Source organism: Numenius arquata, chromosome 19 (assembly GCF_964106895.1).
Source record: "Numenius arquata chromosome 19, bNumArq3.hap1.1, whole genome shotgun sequence".
NCBI classification, from domain to species: domain Eukaryota; kingdom Metazoa; phylum Chordata; class Aves; order Charadriiformes; family Scolopacidae; genus Numenius; species Numenius arquata.
The window spans coordinates 8612789-8635574 of NC_133594.1; the positions used below are offsets into that span (position 1 = coordinate 8612789).

The 22786-nt window shown below is 52.5% G+C and overlaps 1 protein-coding gene across 1 annotated transcript in view; it reads left to right on the forward strand.

Moving 5' to 3' along the window:
* Nucleotides 1-981, forward strand: part of RXRA (retinoid X receptor alpha) — a 37233-nt gene extending 36252 nt beyond the window's left edge. The window contains exon 9 of the mRNA XM_074161404.1: nucleotides 327-981. Within this exon, the coding sequence (XP_074017505.1) occupies nucleotides 327-474 (148 nt within the window). The 3' untranslated portion in view covers nucleotides 475-981. The remainder of the gene's footprint in view (nucleotides 1-326) is intronic.
* The last annotated feature ends 21805 nt before the right edge of the window (nucleotides 982-22786 follow it).

Below are 22786 nucleotides of genomic sequence, written 5' to 3' on the forward strand. Positions count from 1 at the left end.
ACGGTAACGCACAGAGGTGACACAGGTGCATGGAGCCAGTGGTGCACCCCGGTCCGGGGATGGCCTTTCATTTCTTATCTTACTCTTCCAGCTCAGCTATCAGCAGATGTTTGTTGTGAATTGCCACCGTGGCTGCCTGATCTTCAAGGCTGGGGATGTAATTAATGACTTCTCTGCACAGCTCTGGGTGTAGTCCCATGCCTTTGGTAGCAAAAGATGTTGTGTTCGACTCCTGAGCGGGAGCGGCCCCCGAAGCTTTGGGGGTCGGGGCAGAAACGGGGGGCTACGGTGGGATGTCTGACCATGTCACATCTCCTGTCCCCCAGGTTCGCAAAGCTCCTGCTCCGTCTCCCAGCCCTCCGGTCCATCGGCCTGAAATGCCTGGAGCACCTCTTCTTCTTCAAGCTAATAGGCGACACGCCGATTGACACCTTCTTGATGGAAATGCTGGAAGCGCCCCATCAAATGACTTAGAGAACTGCTGCTGGGTCAGTCCCTCGCCCGGCCGGGGTCTCGCGGGGCCCCTTCCTCCGCTTTCCTCCCCAGCCCGTCCCTCCCTCCTCTCCCCAGCGCTGGAGGCACCGTCTGACCCGGGGCGAGCCCCTGCCGTCCTCGCCTCCTTGTTGCCTTCACCCTTGTCCGTTTTTGCTGTCACTGCTGCATCTCAAGACCTGCTCGCTGGTTCCCTGCACTAGATGTAGAGAAGTGGGAGCGGAGAGAGCTTGCCACCCGCCGCCCCGGCTCTCATCCCCCACCCCAGCCCCCACCGTGCCATGAGTTTCGGGGTGAGCCGCCGGACGGGCTTGGCATCACCCCACGTGCGTGCCGCAGCCGGCGGTGATTCCCACGGGGCAGGAGCGGGGACGGGGATGGTCCCAGCCCTAGGGGCAGTGGGGTTTGGACAAGCCGAGGGGAGTGGTTGAACTCACCGGATTGCAGCTGGCTATTTTCAGAGGATGGAGTTTTTGAAAAAGAGAAGAGAAAAAAAAAAAAGAAAGAAAAAAAAAAAAAAAGGAATTCTATTTTTGGTTTCTAACTATTATTAGTAGTCTCAGTAGTTACTTCACGGAGGGAGAGGCGGGCTGGAGAGGCGGCCCAGCCCATGCCCTGCAAATGAGTCACCCGTGGCTGCGCAGAGCCTTCTCCTTTCAATTAAAAGCAGAGGATTTGGGATTGAGCTTTATCCCCCTTCCTCCCCCCCCTCAAATAACGAGGCAACTGGTGGCGTGGGGAGCCGGGGTACCCTCTACTTCCTCTGTGCAGAGGGTCCCGTGGGTGGCAGCACCTGAAAAAAATCCCTTCTTGCCGTCCTGGAGAGCAGCCGGGCATCACTGCTCTTCCCAAAGACGCCTCTGCTCTCGGTGTGGAGCTGCCTGTGCGGACATGAGCCGGCTGGAGCACCTGCTTTAAGGCTGCCAGGGCCTTGACATCACCCTTCCCCAGCTCGCGGGGTCTTGCCAGACCCCTGCCCTCAGCCCTGTGCCCAGCATCCCAGGATTGCCCCACTGGTGAGACTGGGTCCAGCCTGTCCTGCCAGACCCAGGCTTTATTTCAAGGGCTGTCGCCTTGGAGTGGCAGGAGATGTCGTGCTGGCAATGGCTCCTTCTCAGTGTTTTTGGTCCTGACCTGCTTCAGTGAGGTTGGAGGGGCATTTCCAGCTGATGGGGTGGGCTTGGCAAAACACCCCCTCCGTGCCCCAGCAGCCCCGGGTACCGCAGGCGTGTCCCCATGGCCACCAAGCCCTCGTCTCGCACGGGGGTTTCGGCTCGCCCAAGAAGCTGCTCCTGTTGATTCAGCAGCTGCCGTGCAAAACACGGCAAGACAACAATTAGTGGGAGTGCTTGGCCAGGCTGGTAATTGCGGCTGTTAATTAGTGGTGAAGCAAGAACAGGGCTCCCCCTCCCCTGAATCTCCCCCGTCGGGCAGGGACGCGGGGGTGAGAGGTGGGGGACGTGGGCAGAGCGCCCATCCCCGGCCCCTCCGGGATGCTGAGAGCACCAAAAGCACCTTGGTTTTTGCATGGTCCTTTCCTTGAGCCTTGGTGTGACAGGAGGGGAGATGGATGGGATTTTGGGGATTAGGGACACGGTCCCAGGAACATGCCCACACCCCACAGGACAGGATCTCCCGGCCAGGGAGCGCTTCCACTTCATCTCCCCATTTCACCTTCATCAGGTGTCTCCAGAGCCCCACAGAAAAAATGAGTTAGAGGAAAAAAAACAAACAAACAAACAAAAAACAGAGCAAGCATGAGGGATGTTGGGGAGCGTCTTGTCCCCAGTTGGCAGGACGGGCTGTCCCGAGGGCACCATGGGGCGGGTGTTTAGAGCCAAGAATGAGGTGCTTGTGCTTGGCCAGGGGCCAAGGGCTTCCCCACCGCTTTCATGTCTTCTGTGCTTTAAAATGGCAAAGTACTAGGTCCCAAAGGTATTTATTTCTCCCCCTGGATTGTAGCTGGCTCTTCAAACATCTCCTTTATGCCTGGAGGGGGGATGGAGCAGTGCCCACCAGCTCCCACCTCTGTTTTTGAGGGGACATGGCTGTCACCCGCCTGTCGTCATCCTGCCTGGCAGCTCGAGTCCCCAGCTCCATCCCCTGCAGTTAACCAGGCCATCTCATTGCTAAATAAATACTCAGGATTTCAGGTCACAACTTTCCCTTAGGCTGGCCTGAAGTGGCAAATCCACAGAGGCAGGGAAAGTGTTTTGGCTGTGTTTCTCCAGCAGCCTGCATGCCGCCGAAAATATTATTAAACAGCTTCACCCTGCAAGAATTTGCCAAGAAAACTAGGCAAGAGAAATGAAATATGTAAAGGGTGCCAGTAAACACGAGCAGGCTGTTCCTTGCCAGTGTAAGGCTGCCACAGCCCCACGGGGGGCTTGCAGGGAGGTGTTAGCCCCCAGCCAGCCGGCGCGGAGCTCAGCCTGCAGCCAAACCAGCCCCCGGCAGCCCCCAGCCCCAAACCAGCCCCCAGCCCGGCTCTTGCTGGTGGAAAGGAGCCTGGAGCTCGCTTCCCGGAGAGGATGAGGGTGCTTTGTGAAAGAGTCGGTGGATATTGCACTAGGATAAACCCGCCGTCTTTCTCCGTTGGGTGGAACCACTTTTTTTTTTCCTGATGGTTGGCTTGGAAGGGGCTGTTTGGTGCTGGTGCTGAGCTGTTGGTGGCTTGTGAGGCTGTGCTCTGGCCAGCTGCAGCCCTGGGCACTGCTGGGCTGCAGAGCAGGAGCTCCCATGCCATGCCATGCCATCCCATCCCATCCGATCCAATGCTTTGCCATCCCATCCTTTCCCATGCCGTACCATCCCATGCCATCCTATGCCATCCCATCCCATCCCACCCCATGCCATTCCATCCCATCCTTTCCCATGCCATCCCATCCCATGCTTTGCCATCCCATCTTTTCCCATGCCATGCCATGGCATTCCATCCCATCCCATCCCATCCCATCCCATCCCATCCCATCCCATCCCAGTTAGCATTTGACCCAATGAAAATACACCACGAGCGAGGGGGTGTCCTCAGGAAGTAGCATGGTGCAAAGGGGAAGGCTCTGCAGGCCAGGGGCTCTTGGTCAGGACATGCATCTCCGTGCCTCAGTTTCCTTCCTGGAGCAGCTCACGGCCTCGATTCATGCCCCCAGCTGAGGAGGGTTTTGGGGAAAGGCTGAGCATTGTCCTGGGCTTTTTGTTTTCAGCCAGTGTCAATGGACCCCCCCCTCCCCCCATTGCTGTAACTCACCGTGACTCTCTTGCTTTCAGTAGAGCTCTGATTGCCCCCGGCAGCCACACCGGGCATTTCAGGTTGCCAGCGGGTCCTGAACGCATGTGACCAACCCCCAGAGCTGGGACCCCAGCCCACCCCGTGTCCCCCCCTCCAGCATCACCAGCCCAGCCCTCCCCATCAGAAAGAAAAGCTTTTGTGCATCCAGTAACATCTGCCACAGCAGCCTTAAAGCAACGTGCTTTTGCATGAGTTTGAGTCTTTCATTTGTATTCTTTTTCACTTTTGGCTTTTTTTTTTTTTTTTGTCCTTGTAATAATTATAAATATACTACATGCTTGTTTGAAGAGGTGATACATGGGTAAAAGAAAAAAAAAAAGGCACATTATTCACTAGAGAGGTAGGACTTTCATTTAACCAGATCTTAGTACTCTTGCAAAAATCTGGTTTGATTAGGGTGATCTATTTTTTAATTATTTTTTTCTTAAATTCCTTTTTGTTGGTGGGACAATCTTTAATTTTCTAAAGATAGCACAAACATCAGCTTTTCAGCCACCCGCCTGCCGCCCTGGATGTTCCTCGCTGCATTCTCGCGTGTGCGCATTTCGACCGAGCCCTAACCCAAACCGAGCCCAATCCAGGATGCCCACGGGCCACCCCCTGAGGATGCTGAACCTCCCTGAGATCCATCAGCACCCAAGGGCTGAGCCCGGCTGCTGGATGGGACCCGAGGAGTGGACTTACAGGCAAAGGACCATCATCTCCCCACCACCCGTGGGTGGAAGAAGCCCACCCCGACCCCCTCACACACACCCTGAGCTCACCAGCAGCTTCTCTGCACTTTGGACCCAACGTTCCCCCCCCTCCAAATCCTGGCTGCCCACCCTGCCCCGCAGCCCCCCCGGGGTGGGGGAGCCGTGGTGTTTTTTGGCTGGGCTCAGCCCCTGGTCATACAAAGGGGTGGAGATGGTGGGACCGTGGCTCAAGAGCTGATGCTGTCCCCATCAGTGACGACGTGCATGATCTGGTTTAAGTTGATACATATGTGCGTGTGTATACATGTATGTACTGTAGATATATACACTGTATAAATATCCTCACTCACATATACATATATTATAACCGTAGCAATTACAGACTTTTTGTGGGTTTTTTTGTTTGTTTGTTTTAAGTCGATTCTTTTTTCCTATTTTTTCCTTGCTTTTTTTTTTTTTTTTTTTTTTTTTTTTTGCTTCATGTAAGCGAGTACATTGTATCTGAAGCCCTTTCCGAATTGGCAGATGCCAAATCTGGATCTTTATTCCTCGAGACAAAGGAAATGCATCTATTTTAAGATGCCTTTTTGGTTTTGTTTTTTCTTTTTTTTTTTGTTTCGTTTTGTTTTTCTTTTGAGCAGCAGGTGGTTTTGAGTAAAAATAGCTTTAGCAGTTCCCAATACTTAGTGATGGATGCCTTGGCTATGGGACGCATAGCTAAAAAATAAAATACGTTAAAATTTAGAATGACAAAAAAAAAAAAAAGATAAAAGATAAGGAAAAGTATCTAAAGCATCAATAAAGTTAAAAATCTATTTTTGTACAAATGTAATTTTATCCCTTACATATTCTTGGATATTTTCTTTCTGGATTGTTTTGTTTCCTCTGCAGAGATTGTTATAAACTCTCTCTATTTTTCTCTCTTTCTCTCTCTCTCTTTCTCTCTGTAAATGTTCAACCATAGGGACAGGGATCTGGAGAAGAGGGAGAAACTTTTGACCGTGTTTTAAAGGCTTTATATGAAATCTCTTTCGAAATAATTTTTTTGAATGAACTTTTTATTTTTTTCCCCCACTTCCAAAATCTTTTTCGGGGGGGTGGGAGGGAGCGGGCTGGTCTGGGGGTGTCTTTTGTCACGTATATCCGGCGTTCCCGCAGGTCTGTTTTACTGTGAAATCACTACCGTATATTATTATTCACTTAAAAAAAAAGGAAAAAATTAAAAAAAAAAAAGAATTGCTGCTGGAAACGCCAGTATTTTGATGAACAATTGTATTAGAATTGTGAAAAAAAAAAAAAAGAGAAAAAAAGAAAAAGAAAAAAGGATAAAAAAAATAAGAAAATATATGAGCATTTTAAAATATAACCCAGTCCAAGTCCTCTTTTGTTCTTCACTGGTATGTCTCAAGTTATTCCTTCAGGTCCCCTCATAGAGGGGCTGTTCCCATTGTGGGGGTCCCCATCGCCCCAGAGGGTCCCTGTACTGAGGGACCATCCCTCCTGCTCGCGGCGGGGCTGAGTGTGGGAGTAAATCCAGCCTGGCTGTAGGTGAGGAGCAAGGGCAGAACTTGGTGGGGGACGGAAGAGAGAGACTTTTTCTCTTCCCCTCAGGAATTTCCCATGAATGAATGTTCAGATCTCTGTGATGTCTCCAGCTCAACGTCACCCCCCCGCTGTGTTCCCCTCCTCCTTGACTTCATCCAAACACGGGACAAGTTGCCATTGTGGCCACCGTGGCTGCCAGGATGCCAGACCCTGGGGGGGGGGACATGCCAGGCGTGTGCCTGCAGGTCACCCTGGCCTTTTCCTGGGTGGGTGACAGTGGAAGTGACCAAAGCCACCTTGGGACCATCACAGGGCTACGGGCAGGAATGTCCCTGTGCCATCACGGCACCGGGCAAAGCCCTCCCAGCCGTGCCTGGGGGCTCAGCTTCAGGCGGTTCCCCTGACCCAGGGTATGGTCCTGCGAGCACAGAGCCACGGAGGCTGAGCACCACCTTGGTGACGAGGGGTGACAACAGGCTGTTTTCCAGCCGCCTTCCCTCCTGGAGTCACATCGGTGCCTGCGGAGCGGGAGCGTCGCACAAGGGAGGTGCTGGAGCCCCGGTGAACGGGAGCCGTTAGCGCTGGCCTTAGCTTAACCTGGATTTGTTGCCAGGTACAAACAAGATTGAACTTGCTCTTGGGTTTACAGCGGAGATAAATCCTCCCCCGAAGGCTGCAGAGCCGGTCAGATTGGGAAGGAAAATAAGAGTTTCAATTTGGTTAGTGACGATCCGTGTGTTTCTAACTTGGCTGCAATATTTTTTCATTTGGGAAGCGCTGGGAGGTGGATTGGGGAGGGCAGGGGAAGGGGAACGGGGGATGATCTGCCCTGGCAGCAACCTGCTGGTCCCTGTCCCCACCCCCGGGACACCCCAGGAACTGGGTAGCACCCGTCCAGCCACGCTCACCCATCCGATGGCTCCCGTTGCAGAGGGTGCTTACATGTCTTGTTAATCTCCAGGCAGCAGTTTGTGTTTAGAGAGTAAATACTTACCTCCTTTCCTAAGGGTTTTTTTCTTTTCCCCCCATCTCCCGGGGGGCGGGATCCGAGGGACAGCGCTCCCCGGGATGCTTGCCCTCACGCCACAGGCTGCCCGCTGGCTTGAAAATCACACTTTGCTTTGAAAATCGAGTTTGCTTCTATATTAAAAGATGATAATAACAGAAAGAAAAGCAAAGCCAAGCTTGCCACTGATTTTTTTTTATTTTATTTTTTTTATTTCCTGTGAGTGATTGCTGCTGTGTTTGCTACTACCCCAACAGGAAGATGGGGGGCTTTCCCAGCCCCCCAAACCCAGTTTTGGGGAAGGGCTCTGTTCCCCCTCTTCTGCTGCTGGGGAGGGAGGAGGAGGTTTGCATCTTGGCCAACTAGTTGCTGTTCCTCCAGCTTCTGCGGGGATCAAAGTGCCTGTTTTGACTCCCCTCCTGATTCCTTGATAACAGAAAATCGTTGTAATGCAATTAAATATCTCTCACATGCAATGGCTCGGGGCCCTTGTTGTGTCTCGGGGCTGGGTGTGTGCAGGATTCACCCTTGACTTGTGAGCAGCGTGGAGACATGGAGCTCAGGGATGGCACACACAAAGGGGTCCAGAGCTTTCTGGTTTATCAGGAGCCTCCTAATACCAGATTTCCTTAAACCCTGAGCTCTTGGGGGTGTGGGATTGGGAGGGGCCATTTCTGGTCCTCCGGGTGCTTGAGGGGATGCAGAGTGGAAGATGCTGTGTTGAGGGGTGCAGAGCATGCTCGGGGTGCTCACTCTTGTAAATGCATCTTGCCTGGTGGCACCAGGCTGGCCACTTAATTTCTGTGCATCCTCAGTGCTGACAGAGATGGAGTGAGGTGTCAGCAGACTGTTTTGAAATCCTTAAGAGAAGGGCTGTGATCCCAGTCCTCTCTGTGCCTTCGTTTTGCAGCGAGGAGGGGCTCTACAAATAAATACAGACAGATGAGCTCTTTCACTGGTAATTTGTCACTTCATAATTGCCAAAGAAAAGCAGGTTAGTTTTCTCCTCCTGACCTCTCTCAAGTAGCCTTTTCACCCCAGCTGGCCCCGGGGGCAGGGTTGGGGTCCTGCCATGCCCCTGTGGGGCAGCCGTCCCCCTGCGCCAGGGCCGCAAAAGGCACCTTGGCCTTCTACATCATGTTTTTCGAGTGACGTTTCCACGGGTCTCCCCATGGCATCACGCCCCAGGGTTCCTGCACCCCTTTGCCCATATGTGGGTGAGAATGGGACCAGATGGGAGCACAGGGAGACAACCGCACAGCCAGCTGGAAGGACATGATATAGGGTCAGTCCCTGGTACTAACAAAATTTGGGGCTCCGAGCAGTGGCGACACACCTGAGGACCCAGCTGACCACCCTCCCTTGCTCCAGCGCTCCCCTCTCCATCCCTGGTTCCCCAGGGTGGTGTGGGATCCAAGCTCCAGGCGTTTCCCTGGTGGGTCTTCGGGCTGGAGACCCCGGGGTGGTTCATCTTCTGGGAGTGAGCGTGGGTAACCGTGGGTGACCGTACGTGCAGGGCAGGAGGCTGAAGCACAGAGGCTGAATTTAGCGAAGGCTGCGGGCCAGCAGCTCGCAGGAAGGGGGCTAAGCGCCCCCCCACCCCACCCCTCCCGCGGTGGGGGCAGTGCCTCGGGCAGCCCCTGGGGTCCGGCGTGGCCCGTCCGGGCAAAGAGCAAAGTGCTGCTGCCACCTCCCGACCGCAGCGAGCCCTGCCCGGGCGGGAGGAGCGGAGCCGTGCCTGGGTCCCTCTCCCCCTTCCCGGCTCCATCTTCCCCTGCCCGGCTCCCTCTCCCCCTTGCCCGGCTCCATCTCCTCCTGTCCGTCTCCCTCTCCCCTTGCCTGGCTCCCTCTCCCCCTGCCCATCTCCCTCTCCCCCTGCCCGGATCCTGCTCCCCCTTCCCGTGTCCCGATCCCCCTGCCCGAGGCTCCCTCTCCCCCTGCCCAGGGCAGCCCCGGGGCCAGAGCGGAACAACCCACAGAAAAATCCTGGTGTTTTGATTTGTCACACGCTTTTGACACCATCCTGGAAGGCCTCGAAGTTCATGAAGCAAAGCTCTGCCTCCCCTGCGTGCTCCCTGGTGCCATCCATGGACCTGCTTTCTGTCCATGAAAGATACTTCACTGATGGTCACCTCCATTTCCTTCCCTCCTCCTTGCCCTGACTCTGAAATTTCTGTCCTGAATCTGAAATTTCTTGCTGTGCATATCAACAGCCCACCACCTAAACCACTGTATTTTAAATATTTTAACTCATTTTTCCCTTCAAAGAATACAAGCGCCTGCTTTTGCCTGGCAGTGTGACAAAGGGTTAACAGCATGCTTCGAGAAAAGCATTGCCTAAAATGAGGATCTTTCGTTTCCAAAGAGCCTGAGATCCCAAGGCACGGGCGAGAAATACTAGCCACAAAAATTTTGCATCTCTCTCCCTTACAACACTGGCAGTGAAACCTTGTTTGGCTTTATATGCAAGATTTTCCATACCGTGCTCCAACGCGACTCGATTCCACTAAGCCCACATCTTGTTTTTCTACTGACAAAGTGAGGTATGATTCTTGGCTCAGTGAGTTTTCTGCTGTGGAAGACTAAATGAAAAGATGCTTTTAAAGCTCATTCACTCAACACTCAACCCAAAACCCAGGGGGAGGGTCAAATGGAAATTCGCTAAAGTTATCAGACGGGCTTTCTGCTGTATTTCTTTTATGGTGGGTATTAGGCTGAAGAAAATTAAATGAAGACACAAGTGTTTGCTAGGATACTGCTAAAGGTACAACAGCCCGATGAGTAAAGCAGCCGAGTCATTTAATTTATTTTCTTATAAAAAGCTTGTGTTGGAGTCATTGTGACTCCTGAGGACACAGCTCTTGGCGTTCATTTTCTCTGGACCTTTTAATTTATAACACAAAAGCACCCTACCTTGTAATAAATACAGTCACATTCTTCGCTGTGGTAGGGGCTACCTTGTATGAGTTCACGGGCGAGCTGGGGAGGGAGATGAGGGGAGGGAGGGGAAATTGCCCGACTCAAGGTCTACCAGCAGCGGGGAGGGTGCTCCCATCCAGCCCTGTCCACCCGCCGCAGCCTCCCACCACCCTCCTGCTTTGCTGCTTGTGAGCTTTGCAGGCTGGAGAATGTTCCTGGGGCTTCCTCCCCACCTTTTTTGCCCACTCAAGGGATTGCTTTCTGCTTGTCCTGGCTGCGGTGGGAAAGGAGCAGGGATATGGCACTGCCACCGTCATAGGAGGGTGGTGGGGCCCTAAGGACACTGTGCCACCAGGAGGGGCTGGAGGAGCCAGAGACCTTCATCTCGTTGGCAGGGAAGCCGGTCACCAGTGTCCTGGTAGAACCCGGGAGGAGGTTTTGCCATGTGCAACAGACAGAGGAAATCTTTGCCCCTGCAGCATCCCACCAGCCCAGCATGAGGGAAAACCCCTTCCTCACCCCTGGACTGGCAATCAAATGCATTCTGACCATGATATGCCATGGGACGAGCAGAGGGGGATGGCACTACCCTGCTGCTGGGGGAAGATGACCATCAGCCCTGCCCCATCCAGCCCTGCCCCATCCCTGCTCTATCCCCACTCTATCCCTGCCCCATCCCTGCTCTATCCCCACTCTATCCCTGCCCCATCCCTGCTCTATCCCCACTCTATCCCTGCCCCATCCTTGCTCTATCCCTGCCCCATCCCTGCCCCATCCCTGTCCCATCCCTGTCCCATCCCTTTCCCATCCCTGCCCACACACTGCAGGCAAGTGAGGAGGCTGAGCGAGGCCAGGTTGGGAGGGCTGCTCCTGTGTGTCCATGGCCATCAACATCTGCCTCCCCTCCCAGCTCGCTGCCTGAGCAGACACATCAGGACGTGGGTTCCTGGGCGATCCGAAGACATTACCTAATCCTCTGAAACCGGATCCTCCCGTCAGACTCCGGTTGGATGAGAAAAGCTTGCTCTGGCCTGTCTGTTCCTGCTCCAAAAATGTTTCCCTCCTTATGGCAAAGAACGTGCTGTGCACAATTTCCTGCTATCTGGAGGGTGGAGGTGGGTCCCCAAAGACCCCATGGATTAACCCCTGCCTGGAAGGATCTGGTCTTCATGTGCTGATAAATCTTCTTGGTTCTTTTTAGGGGACCACTGTCTCTCCCATCTTTCTCTGCTGAAAATTCCTACCTCTTCTGCCCCAAGCTCTCTGCCTTGCCCCATGGAAGAGGCTCATTGACAGGAGATTCCTTCAAGCACATCAAAAGTGCTCACCAGGAGCTCAGCCAGTTCTTAGCTCTGACCTTACACAGCACCATGTCCCCAAGCACAAACCACCCTGTTCTGGTGACAGCAGAGGGGGTGGCGTGGATCTCGTTTGTGGTGGTGAGCAAGGGGTGAGCCACATGAAACTTTCTTCATGTGTAGAGCTATTTGCACCATCCAGCTGTGGATTCACTGGTGTCTAATATGGGATGCTCCTACCTAAGACAGATTTGTAGTGGCGTAAGGGAGAGGCTGAAATAGGTCCAACTGTCCAGTGCTTCCCCTGGTGTGTGTCCCTCCTGTGTCGTTTGGTCCCTGCAGGGACTGTGGCAGGAGAAGGGCTGGGTGGGATTTAGGAAAGCCCCCTGGATGGCTTGGTAGGGTGCACGCAGCCCAATTCAGCATCCTTGCTGGGTGCTGGGGTCTTTCCGAGCATCTCAGCCTGCTGACGAGCAGGAGGAAGGCCAGCAGGAGAGACAATTTGTGGCTAGCTATTTGCTGTTGTCACTCCAACCATTTTACCTTAAGAGGCAATAAAGATGAAAGCCAATAATAAGCAGCCAGCCATCATTTGGGGGGGAAAGGCTATAATTTACTCCGCCAGGGCTGCAGGGAGTCCATCTGAGGCTGGTGTTATTGACAGGAAGTCTATATGGTTTGTTTCTTACAGTACTTACGTGCGCTCTGAGCAGTTGAGGGTGACATTTTTAAAATCTAAAAATATACAGCTGGTAGCAAACTTCCAGTGGCATGGAAGGGAGGAGAAGGATTTATGCCCAGAGCGTTTTGAACTTTAAGGAAGGTACATTTGTAGAAAAGGCCTTAAAGGGCTCACAGGAGGGTCCCTGGGCTGCTGTTGGCTGGGGGTGTCACTGGGGCTGTTGGGTTTTGACTGCTGGGGCTTTGCTGAGGGACCTTGTCCCAGGTAAGACTGCCACATCTTCATGGGGTTGTAAATCAGGAACAACGCTGTTAAGTCAGGGAAGTTACAGACACATCAAACGAGGGAACCAGGTGCTTTTGTGCAGCCCCGGGTTGTAACCACTAAACCAGGCTGTACCTCTACAGAGAGCCCTGGGTGGGGTTTCTGTGCTGTTGAGGAGGATCATCCCCCAGGCAGATGCCATCCCTGTGTGTGAGCAGAGCGCACAGCTAATCCTGCTCCACAGCTCTCGTCTGCTGCCATTCCGTAGCATTTGCTGGACTGGGTAACCCTGTGGCCGAGGGTGAACCCAGATCTGGTGGGAGCAAACACATCCTCTTTGATCTGGCCCAGAGGACAGGGCTACCTTACGTGTGTCATCCCAGTAAAAATAGTAGAATTGAGGTTTTTAACTTCAAAGGAAGATGGTTTGGAGTCTCATTTTCTTGTGCTCAACATGAGCAGTAACCTTGCTGATGACAACAATTTCCCCAGGAGTATGAGGGCTTGATCCTACGGATCCGGGGAACTCAATGATTAAGACCTGTCATAGCCTTTTTCACAAGGAGCTTCAAATCCAAGCCATCATTTTGTGGGGGAGGGAGGAGGTGGTTTCAGGAAACACAACGAGTGACTAATCTCTCTCCTGCCTCTGCCAAAGGAGAACAACCAGCCACACGAGCATCCCCGCTGCTTGCGAGAGCTCTGGGATGTCAGCAGGGTTATGATTTATGGCAATCAATCCATCATCCTTATTTATAGCAGCAGTTCTATGTGAGATTTCACACATAAAGATTGGCTTGTTCTGTGGCCTCGTTCCTGCCAAAATCATCTCTGGGCCTCCCAACCTTCTTGGGGGGCTTTGCCATGCCTCTGCTGTGTCCGTGTGGGGAGGTGCCATTCCCACCCCACTCCTACCCACATTCATCTCTTTTTCTCTCCTTATTGCCTCTGTCTTTAGAGCACTTTCTCACAGCCAGAGTTTTTCAGGCCAGTGGAAAGAGGATGAGGACTGCTGAGATGGGAGGGGAGACAGTGGCTTCTGCCCTGCAACACTGGGCAGAAACAGGGGACTCTCCTTCCTAGCAAGAGTGTGAACTGCATGTTTCTTTATTAAAAATGTGGTCTTTGCCTCTGTGAAATGTCCATCTTGACTATTGAAAATACTTTCCCGCTTGCCAACAGTTGTTGTTTGGGCCCTTTTCCATCCTGCTGGTGTTTTACTTGTTGTCCTGCTGGTCCTGGATGTCTCTGTGTCCACTGGTCCGTGCGGGCTGTTGCCCATTTCCACAACTCTGGGATCTCCCAGTCACCGGAGAAACTCTGTTTTCCTCTGGAAGGCAATAGGGCCTTCTAATCCACTTGAAAACTATGACTCAGATGCGGTCCTGAATGTTCAGAAAACATATGGCAAATAAAAAGAATGAGTGTATGGGAATGAGCCTGTAAACCTCCTGATCCCGTGACAGCAGAAGGGAGTGGGAGTCTTGCAGTCACCTGGGGATTGCAATTACGTTTTCTCTCTGATTACCTGGGAATGGGCACCCTGGAAACCCTTTCTCCTGTTGTAATACACGGTGACAGTGAGAGAAAGTGTTGCAGCTTCTGTTTAAACCTGAACCTGCTCCCAGCGGTTCGGTCAGCCCCGTTTCCCTGCCGTGATGAATGGAGCCCTGGGACGTGATGCCTGTAACAGCCGAATCACTTACCTTGAAAATGCAAACCTTATGGAAAGCAAATCAATAATTTCTGGAGCCTGGGTTTCGCTGACACACGGCCCGAGCCTGCAGGAAATAAACCCTTTGTTAATCTTTCTCGAGAGGCACGCAGTCTCCTATAAAAAGCCTCTGAAGTAAGTAACTAATTACAGCCTGCACGAGGCTCCAGTCTGTCACCCCCGACAGCTCTGTGGGAGAAGGGGCTGCCGTGCTGCTGGCCAGGATGATGGACGAGTGTGCACGAGCTCTTGGCTTCGCTGTGAAAAAGGAAGAATTAATGGGCAAATAAATTACAAATCAATTATTAAACCTTAGCAGCGTGCAGGGCCCTGTTCAGCCTGGGTATCAAATATACATTTCTAATTAACTCAACAACTCTTGTCTAATGTGCTCTGGATGCTACCTACTGCTAGAAATATGAATTTTTGTCACGCACTCTAAATAGAGTCTTTTATTTCTCTCTTCTTGCCCACCGAGACAGTTCAGGCTGCAGGTCTGTAAGGAGCACTTTTTATGCACAAGCAGCACCGAGAGGCCCCAACTTCATGCTGAGACTCAGGACAGCCCTGGGCAAGCTGTGTGAGCTGCAACGCAGTGGGGAACAAATCCGACACGTACAAAGTGCTCAAAGTGCCGTGGGGTCGTGTTTGCTTTCCCTGAGCCCCAAATCCCTGATTAAGAGGGAAACCACGGGGCTTTCCTCCCCTCCCTGCTTGCTTGGGACTGTCTGTCGGCACCTGGAGCTATTGCCACGAGAATAACCGCTGCCTGATACCTGCCTGCGATGTCTAGACAAATCCCAGGCCAGAAGTTCTTCCTGGAGTACTAAGAAAATAAAAGAGCTTGGCAGATGGATGGCTTCACTTAGGCACCCACCTCTGCTATCCTTGGATGTATCATGTTCTCAGCATGCTTCCAGGTTCAGCGCCACTGCTCCTGGGTCAGAGGGGTGAGAAGCCCCTCAGGGAATTGGCTGCCACCGGGGAGGGTGATTTTACAGGATTCAGGATGGAAAAAAGGCCAGAATCAGGCCCCTTGAAGGAACTAAAACCTTCAAGGTATTCATGCACCGTACCATGGCAATATTTCTGCCGCTCACTAATCAATTATAATTCTTAGACAAGCTCCCATATGGTGCCTTTATAAATCACTCTCTCCAGTTATCAAGCCTGTCTTATTTGCCTGACATGAGCTATAAGGAGGGTGGTTTTTAGGCTAATGTTGACTCAAGTGCACAGAATGTGATTTATTTATAGAGTTTTATAAAAGTGCTTTAAAAGTCAAAATCCGGGTCCTAAGGAGCTAAACAAAGGGATGAAGTCTCATTCTGCAGCATCTGACTGAGCATCACCATAATAAGCCCTGGTTTAGAGAGCTGGCCTGTGAATATTTGTCCTGTCACAGCACAGGGACGTCTGTGGGGCTCAGGGGCAGACCTTGCTCAAGGAATTTTGGTGGTGGCACCTGCTACGTCTGCCCCACTGGAGCAGATCTCCATCACATCACTTGGCCTGCAAGGCAGAGAGACCCTGGGGACAGGCAGGCACTTGGGCAGTGACCTGAAGGTTGAAGACTTGGCAGAGGAGCTGGGCAGAAGGAGTAGAAAAGAGCACAAGGTCTTTGGAGCACTGGGTTGCTCTGAGCCTGAGCACAGAGGAGAAAACCAGGGGTTTGTCAAAGCCATGTCCCCTTCTCACGGGCAAACGACAGTCCAGAGTGGATTTGGATGCAGGGGTTTATCTGTCAGTGAGACCTGAGCTTTTCCCCGACTCGGCTCCCTCACACTGACTCACTTGCTCCCCCCAGTGCTCCTGAGCGTCCCCCACGTTTGCATCCACGCACGGCACTGGATCGCCAGGATTTTACCAGTCCCAGGATGTTTCCTCCAGCCAAGAGGGAATTCCTTTCTTTTCAGGCCCCCTACTTCTCTCCAAAAGCCCGCTTAGTCAGTTCGGGAACCCTTCTTTCTGGCCTCATCTTCTTTCCAGAGACGTAAGTAAGTACCACATTTTTCCTGATCTAAACAGTCTATGTGGAGGAGCACAATGTGTGATCAGACTCCTAATGAGTGACTCTCTCTCTTGTCTCTTTATTAGTTGGAGAATTCAGGATATGCCACTTTCTTTTATCAAAATTTACAACCAGACTGCAGCGGTTGTAGATTGTGCAGAGCAGGCTCCTGGTTGAGAGCTCAAAAGTTCAGTTTTACCATTCATTTCCCCGTAGATATACATCCAGTTATCTCCCACCTGTAAGATTTCACAATTTAAGCTTTGGGTTTTTCCTACAACAGCTTTGAAACTGCACCAATGCTTTCTATTCTGCTGAGAGGCCAAACGTTTCTGTGTCTGGTGCTGCAGAGTTTAGCCCCTCTCCCACAGAGCTTTGGTTCCGGCACCTGTAATGCTGGGGACAGGGGGCTGTTTTCACTCCTGACAGTGCTGAATAAACAGCATTTTTCTTTTTCCCATGGGAAAAGTTCAACCTGAATGGAAAATCTAGCACATCGACTTGGTGTCATAAGGGAAGGGAACCTCCCTGGGCCTGTTGTGTTGTCATGATTTGCATGATCTGAAGAAGATAAGAGTATGGAAACCAGTGTTAGGAACCAGAATAAGAAGCCAGCGCTACGGACAGGTTTCTCAGGAAGTCTCGGGAAGCTGTCCTTGACCAGCTTTGTTTCCTAGTGTGAACAAGTTAGAGCTGGCACCCATTGCAAAGCAGTTTGGGGGAGGACTGGAGAAAGCCTGCACCTTGCTAATGAGAAGGCAAGTTTATGTGAGGAAGCAGAGCTTTTTTTAAAAAAAAATCAAGATCAGAGAAGACAAAAGAACTCCCTTAACTCGTGCTCCAGCATTGCACGGTGCAAACCAGCCACAACAGAGCTTTGGTTTGTCAACCAGCGGGGCTCGGGGTTGCCGGGGAGGCCTCAGCGTGCGCCCCTGGGTGAGCCCCAGGGTTTCGGCCTTGTTCCCGGGGCCGGGGCCGGAGCCGGGGATCGGGGCCGGGGCCGGGGTCGGGTCCGTCCCGCAGGCGGGATGGGACAGTGCCGGTGCCTGTCCCCGTGGCGCCCACCAGGTGGCGGCCTAGCACCGCGCATCCACCGCCTCCGCGCCCGCCCATTGGCTGCGCCGGATCGTCGCCATGGCAACGCGCTGGCAACTGGTCCTCCGCCCCCCCTTCCCTCCTCCATCCCTCCACCCTTCCCATGGCTCCCCAAAACTCTCCTTTTTTTCCCCCATTCTCTGTCCTCTCCGGTCCCTGCCCCGCGGGATCAGCAGCGGCGGGGAGGCACCCCCGCGTGTCTGTGTGAGAGCGTGTCCCGACCGGGAGGACGGTGGGGGAACCGGGGTGAAATCGCTGCCAAAACCAAGTCACACTGTAATATAGGGAGGGTTGTGCAAGGCTGAACGCTTTGCTAATGCTGCCTCTGTGGCTCTGCCGCTCCCAGACTTGAATACCAGACATGTTCTCTCTTTCCTTCCTTCCCTCTCTACTCCCTTTTTCTTTCCTTTCCCACTGTCTGCACTCCCGAGGCGCTGTGCTGGTGGGTGTTCCATGGTGTGTGGAATGAGATGTCCATTTCGAGGATCAGTCGTGCCAAATTCTCCCTGGAAGAACACAGTGGCTCTAGTGAATGGGGACAGTGACGCAGACAGGCAGGCCTTGGTGTGAAGCTGGGCAGTGGCCTGCAGTAGTAACATCTGGTTGGCCTAGGCTGAGAAGCAGAAGTACAGACTATCTAGAAACTCAAGACAATCTTTTAAAAGCCAAATTTCCTTTTCTTACCCTGGTTTCTCCAGCCAGGTCTCATTCTTGCCCTGGGTGGAGCTAGATTACTGTTCCACTGGGAATAGATGCTGAGGGTAGAGAAGGCCCTTCAAACACTGTCTGTGGGAAGAAGCATAAACCCTCCCAGGCCTTGGCTCTGTACAAATGAGATGTGTTCCCATGCAGATTACATTTAACCCTTTTTGTGCCTGCCCTGGGGTGAATCTTATGCAACTAAACAACCCTTCACCCTGCTACCTGTTCTTAGCAGGGAGATGGGATGCATTGCACTCACCGTTGTTTCTAAAACAATCAGCAAGAGACGCAGGGGGCTGCAGCTATCGTTTCTCCCTCCTCTCCAGCAAGGGCAGAAGATCTGGAATGGGTTCAGATGAGCTGTATTTGCACTCCCAAGAGGAGGCTGGAAAACACCCCCTCAGTATTAGGAGTCTGATGCTGGATATGACTTAATTTTGAGGTCTTTAGGTTGATTCAGAGATGAATTTGACCCAGACTCTCAACAATTCTTGGCTGGCTGCATCCCTTCCCACCCCCTCATGCTACTAGTTCGGAGGGCTCTCTAGTCCCTAGGAAGTGCTTGATTCATTTCTGGTGAACTGTACTTGTCTCGTTCCCTAACTACCACATCTGGCCCACTGGTCAAGCGGTGTCATTCTGGTGGTCTCCTGGGGCTGCAGCACCCAGTTTCCTGTGGGGGAATGATGCTGAGACCACTGCTGCATCCTGTGTTCTGTCAGCTCAAAGGGAAAGTCATTCCTGCAGCGTGAGGCCACCCTCGCTTTCTTACAGCCACTACAAAACCACAGGAAAGCATTGCAGATGAGATTTCTGTTACCTTTGGGGAGGGAGGGAAGGCTGCTCTGGCTACCACAGCCTACGTTCCCTGCCCTCCCCTCCTTGGCTCTGAGCTCACCCCTTGTCACCTCCTCCTGTGGGCACTGTGGCTTCTCCTCCCACGGCAGGGCAGGGAGAAGCACGAGGTGGGGCTAGCACAGCCTGCCCCACTGATGGGGTTTATTCCTGGTCCCCTGGGACCACAGCTTTTCTGGTTCCAGATCAGCTGGGGTTGTGCAGGAAGAAAGAGGCATTTTCAGCAGGGTGTGACTCCTTCTTCCCTTTCCCCAAGGAAAGGGATCTTGCTGGAGAGAAGGCAGGGTTTCAGGCACCTCCTTTGGAGTTTGTGTTACCCTTCTCCAAGCCAGCTCAGTAAATTACAGCCCTAATTGAAACCATGCCTAGGCTGTGCTTGCCTAATCATGGGGTGAGCATTTCTGCTTGCAGTGAGGCTGTTCGCAGGGACAGAGGTGCTCCTCCAGCGTCAGCGTGCAGAGCTCTGTCTCTAACAGGCCATTTGGCACCCCAGCACAGTCATAAATCTTTACCCTCCATCATAGGTGAGAGTCAGCGGGGCTTGGATGCCTACAGCACTTGGGAGTCTTTAAAAACTGATGCAAATGCTTTATGTGAGCCTGTCTAGATGCGAACTCACCTCCCAAGCTCAGGGTCTACAGGTGGGTGGAAGTACCTCCACAATGGCACTAGCAACCCATGGAAAGGGTGTTTTATCAAAGTCCTGAAAGCACTCAGAGCTCAGGACGGGGCTGGAGAAAGCTCTGTTGGGAGTCACCACTTTGATACGGGGTGATGGGCAGGTGAGGAGCCTGGTCTGAGTTGTAGAGCTGCAAGAAGACCTACATGGCTCTGGGATTTCCCCAAATGTGAAGGCTGACTCTGTCCAGGACATACGCTGATGGTCACCACCCCTTGCTGAGCTCAGGACCTTTATGGGGTTCCCAGCCTGGACTGTGGAGTGATGGAGAGGTTGTGCCAGCTCCAAGCAGGATTGGGATGGGAAGGGATGGGATGGAAGAGGGGGGTCCAATGTCAGGCCCACAGGCAGCAAGGTCGCTGTGCCCCAGCAGCCGGGGAGCCACTGGGCTGGTCTGGCCGAAGGCTGCGGCTTTCACTGCTCCCCTCCTTTGGCCGGGAAGCTCTCGCTGCCACGTGGCCTTTTCCACTACAGCACCCTCCTCTCTGCCTTGCTTTGCTTCTTGCTCTTTTTCTTTTTTCCTCAGGAAACATCTGGAAGCCTAGTGAGAAACATTAAAAGAAAAAAAAAAAAAAAGAAAAGAAAAGGAAAAAAGCAAGGGGGAGGGGATCTTGGGAACACCATATGATTTCACTTTCCTAAGACAACTGCAATTATGCCTTTGAGGCTTTACCAGTCACTGTAGATTCAAACCATGTTGGATGATGTAAGTGGGAAAATATGAAGGGCCTACTGGCTGCTTGAAAAAAAAAAAAAAAAAAAAAAAGAGAGATCAGTTTCTGGCTTTTTATTTAACATTATGAATCAGAAGAGGGGCGCCGTCCAGATGGGCTTTTTCTTTATTGCTTTCCTAGCCTTAGTTGTGCCTTGTTGATCCCTTGGGAGAGGGGGAAATGCCTCCTGTGTCTATCCAAATGAACCTCTTCTATCCTGCAAGTCTGCCCTGAGCCCTGGAATCCCCATGGACTGAGCTGGGGCTGGGTTGCTCCCAGCTGAGACATGTCCCGGGCTGGGCTCTTCTTGCACTGAAAAGTGACTATTTACTTTTTGGAAGCCCAGCTGGTGAATGGGGTAAGAAGGAGCTGTTGGTCCCAGTTTAGCAATAATGAGGACTCCTGTTTTCAGGCAACTTCCAGCTAATCCTTGCCTGTTTGATGCTGGCTCCTGGGCCAGTCTGGGGAGATTTGGATGTGGTGTCTCTATGCGGAGCTTGGAGCCCAGCACTGGGACAGAGCCACTTGAAAGGATAAAGATGTTGCTGTCAGATTTAATGGACTTTCCATTGGAAAAAGCAGGAGGCTGCAGGGCAGCTGGGCTTTCAGCTGACAAGGGTTAAACTGTCATAAAATAGGCTTGGGAATAATGGAAAAATTTCCCCCACTTGTAGTTCCCATGGGAAGAGATCAGGTGTGCAAACAGGGAGGGGAAATCCCAGCCAAAAGAAGTTGCCCTCAGCCACCATTGCTGATGCTGGAGGAGTCAGTGACTGAGCAAAGTTATTAGAAAAATGTGCGAGTCTCTCCTTGGCTGCAGATAAAGAAGCAATTCAGGTTACTCGTGTTTTCCTTTTTTTTTTTTTTAATGAACAGCTCCGGATCACAGCATGTCTGATTAAGCAGCTGATGTGAGGACATGTCAGCTACTCACTTTCATTAACGAAAGCTTGAGTGATTAGGGGTTTCCTGGGGCAGTAGCTTTGGAGAGAGACAACACCGGGCATCGCTTTCAGGGCAGGATCAGGGTGGTCGCCCCGGTGCAAGGTGCCTGTCAGCCTTTGGGGTGGTGCTGGGGTCCCTTCTCCCTGCAGAGCAGGGGCTGGTGATGGGGAAGGGTCATGGCTCAAGTGGACGTCTCTGCATTCAACACCGAGGAGGAAAAAGGTGCTGCTGAAGCTTCCACTAATAAGTCTCTTTATAAAAGAGGGGTGTGTGTGTGTGTTTGCTCATCAGACATGAGGGCAGAGGAGATCCTCTGGGAGTTTTGGCTGAAAAAAGGGTTATTTCCTAATCTTTTGGCTGCTGAAACTCAGAAAACATTAGTGCTCAGCTGGCATTTCTCAGCTCACCATCACTGAAGACACAGACTGATTATTTCAGTACAAACCCAGGATTGTTTCAAGGAAAATACCCAATGCAAACACTTGCGTTTCCTCGGTTTGCCAGGAGAAGTGAAAAACTCGTAGAATCAAATACAGGGAAAGCCCTACCCTGCCTGGGTGGAAACATCGAAGTGAGGGATCTCCTGGTTGCATGAGTGGGACAGAGCGTGGAATCGCAGGCACAGAACAAGGCAGTGGGTGGCTGTGGTGGCCTCAGAGATAGTCCCCAGCATCCCTGTGTCCCAGTCAGGCCTGGACCAGGCCACTGGTCTGTGTGGCTAGGGTTTAGAAAGGAGACCTGAGCAGGGCAGGAGTGATGGGGGATGCCCTACACCCTCTCTTTCCCACAGATCTCCCATGCTGAAGGCTGTGTGGTGCATGGTGGCAAAATGCCCTGCCTGAGCTACCTTCCCTTCTCCTTCCCATTGTTAAACAGATGGAAAAATTCATCCAACTTAAGTAAAACCTTCCCACAGCTATGAGTTGCCTGAAACCTGCCTGCTACCTGCCTGTCCTGCCCAGGGACCCCCACCCTGTAGTGCCTGGGGGCTCCTTGCCAGCCTGGCACTCTGGACTGGAGTCAGAAACAGCCCATCAGCTCGAGTACAGGAAGGTTTTACCATGGATTAGCCCTCCTGGGGCTTTCCTGGCATCTCTCCATCAACTTGTAACCTTTTTTGCTTTAGAGTTTAAAACAACAGAGAGATCCTGGCAGAGCTTTGGCTGTGAGGAGGGTACTGGTGATAAATCCAGGGAGTTCATAAAAGCCAGGGATTGGAGGGAGCCCCGGGGGCCACAGCCCAGCCAGCGACTGGCAGCCCTCCTCCCCAGCTCCATCCCCAAAATCCCTGGTCATCCAACCCAGAGGCTAGTTCTTTCCTGCCTTGACGTAGCCCTGGGCACATGGTGGGCATGGCACCCCCCAAGGGACTGCGTGCTCCTTCCTGCGGGTCCTGGGCATCCCCAAGGTGGGTCTTGACCTCTGGTTCCTGGCATCTGTGCTTGCAGGGGGGTTGGTGTCACTGTGGTTCGTCCTTCAGCCTCGGCTGCCTGCGTTCAGCACCCACGCCGGGCTGCGAGAGCTTCCTCCCGGCTTGTGGGGGTGGCTCCGTGCCTGGGAAAGCTCCCGGCTTGATTAAGAGCTTCCTGAGCTCTTGGGTTCCTCTCTGAGAGTCATTTCCTAGTAAAACCTGGAGCAGCCAAAGATGGGGGAGATCAAAGCAAAGTGAACCCAACTGCGCTGCTCTCTGCAAGGATCAGCTTTAGCCTGATTTCCCCAGAGCTTAAAGATGCTGCTTCCCCAGATTCTCAAAGCATCGTCCTCCGAGGATTTGTCCTACAGACTTTATACAGCTCCCTGTTTACCAGAGAAAGATCTATTTGCAGATTAAAGCTTCTCTGCATCTGTGTGAACAAGCAGTACAAGTGTACAAGAAGGGGGG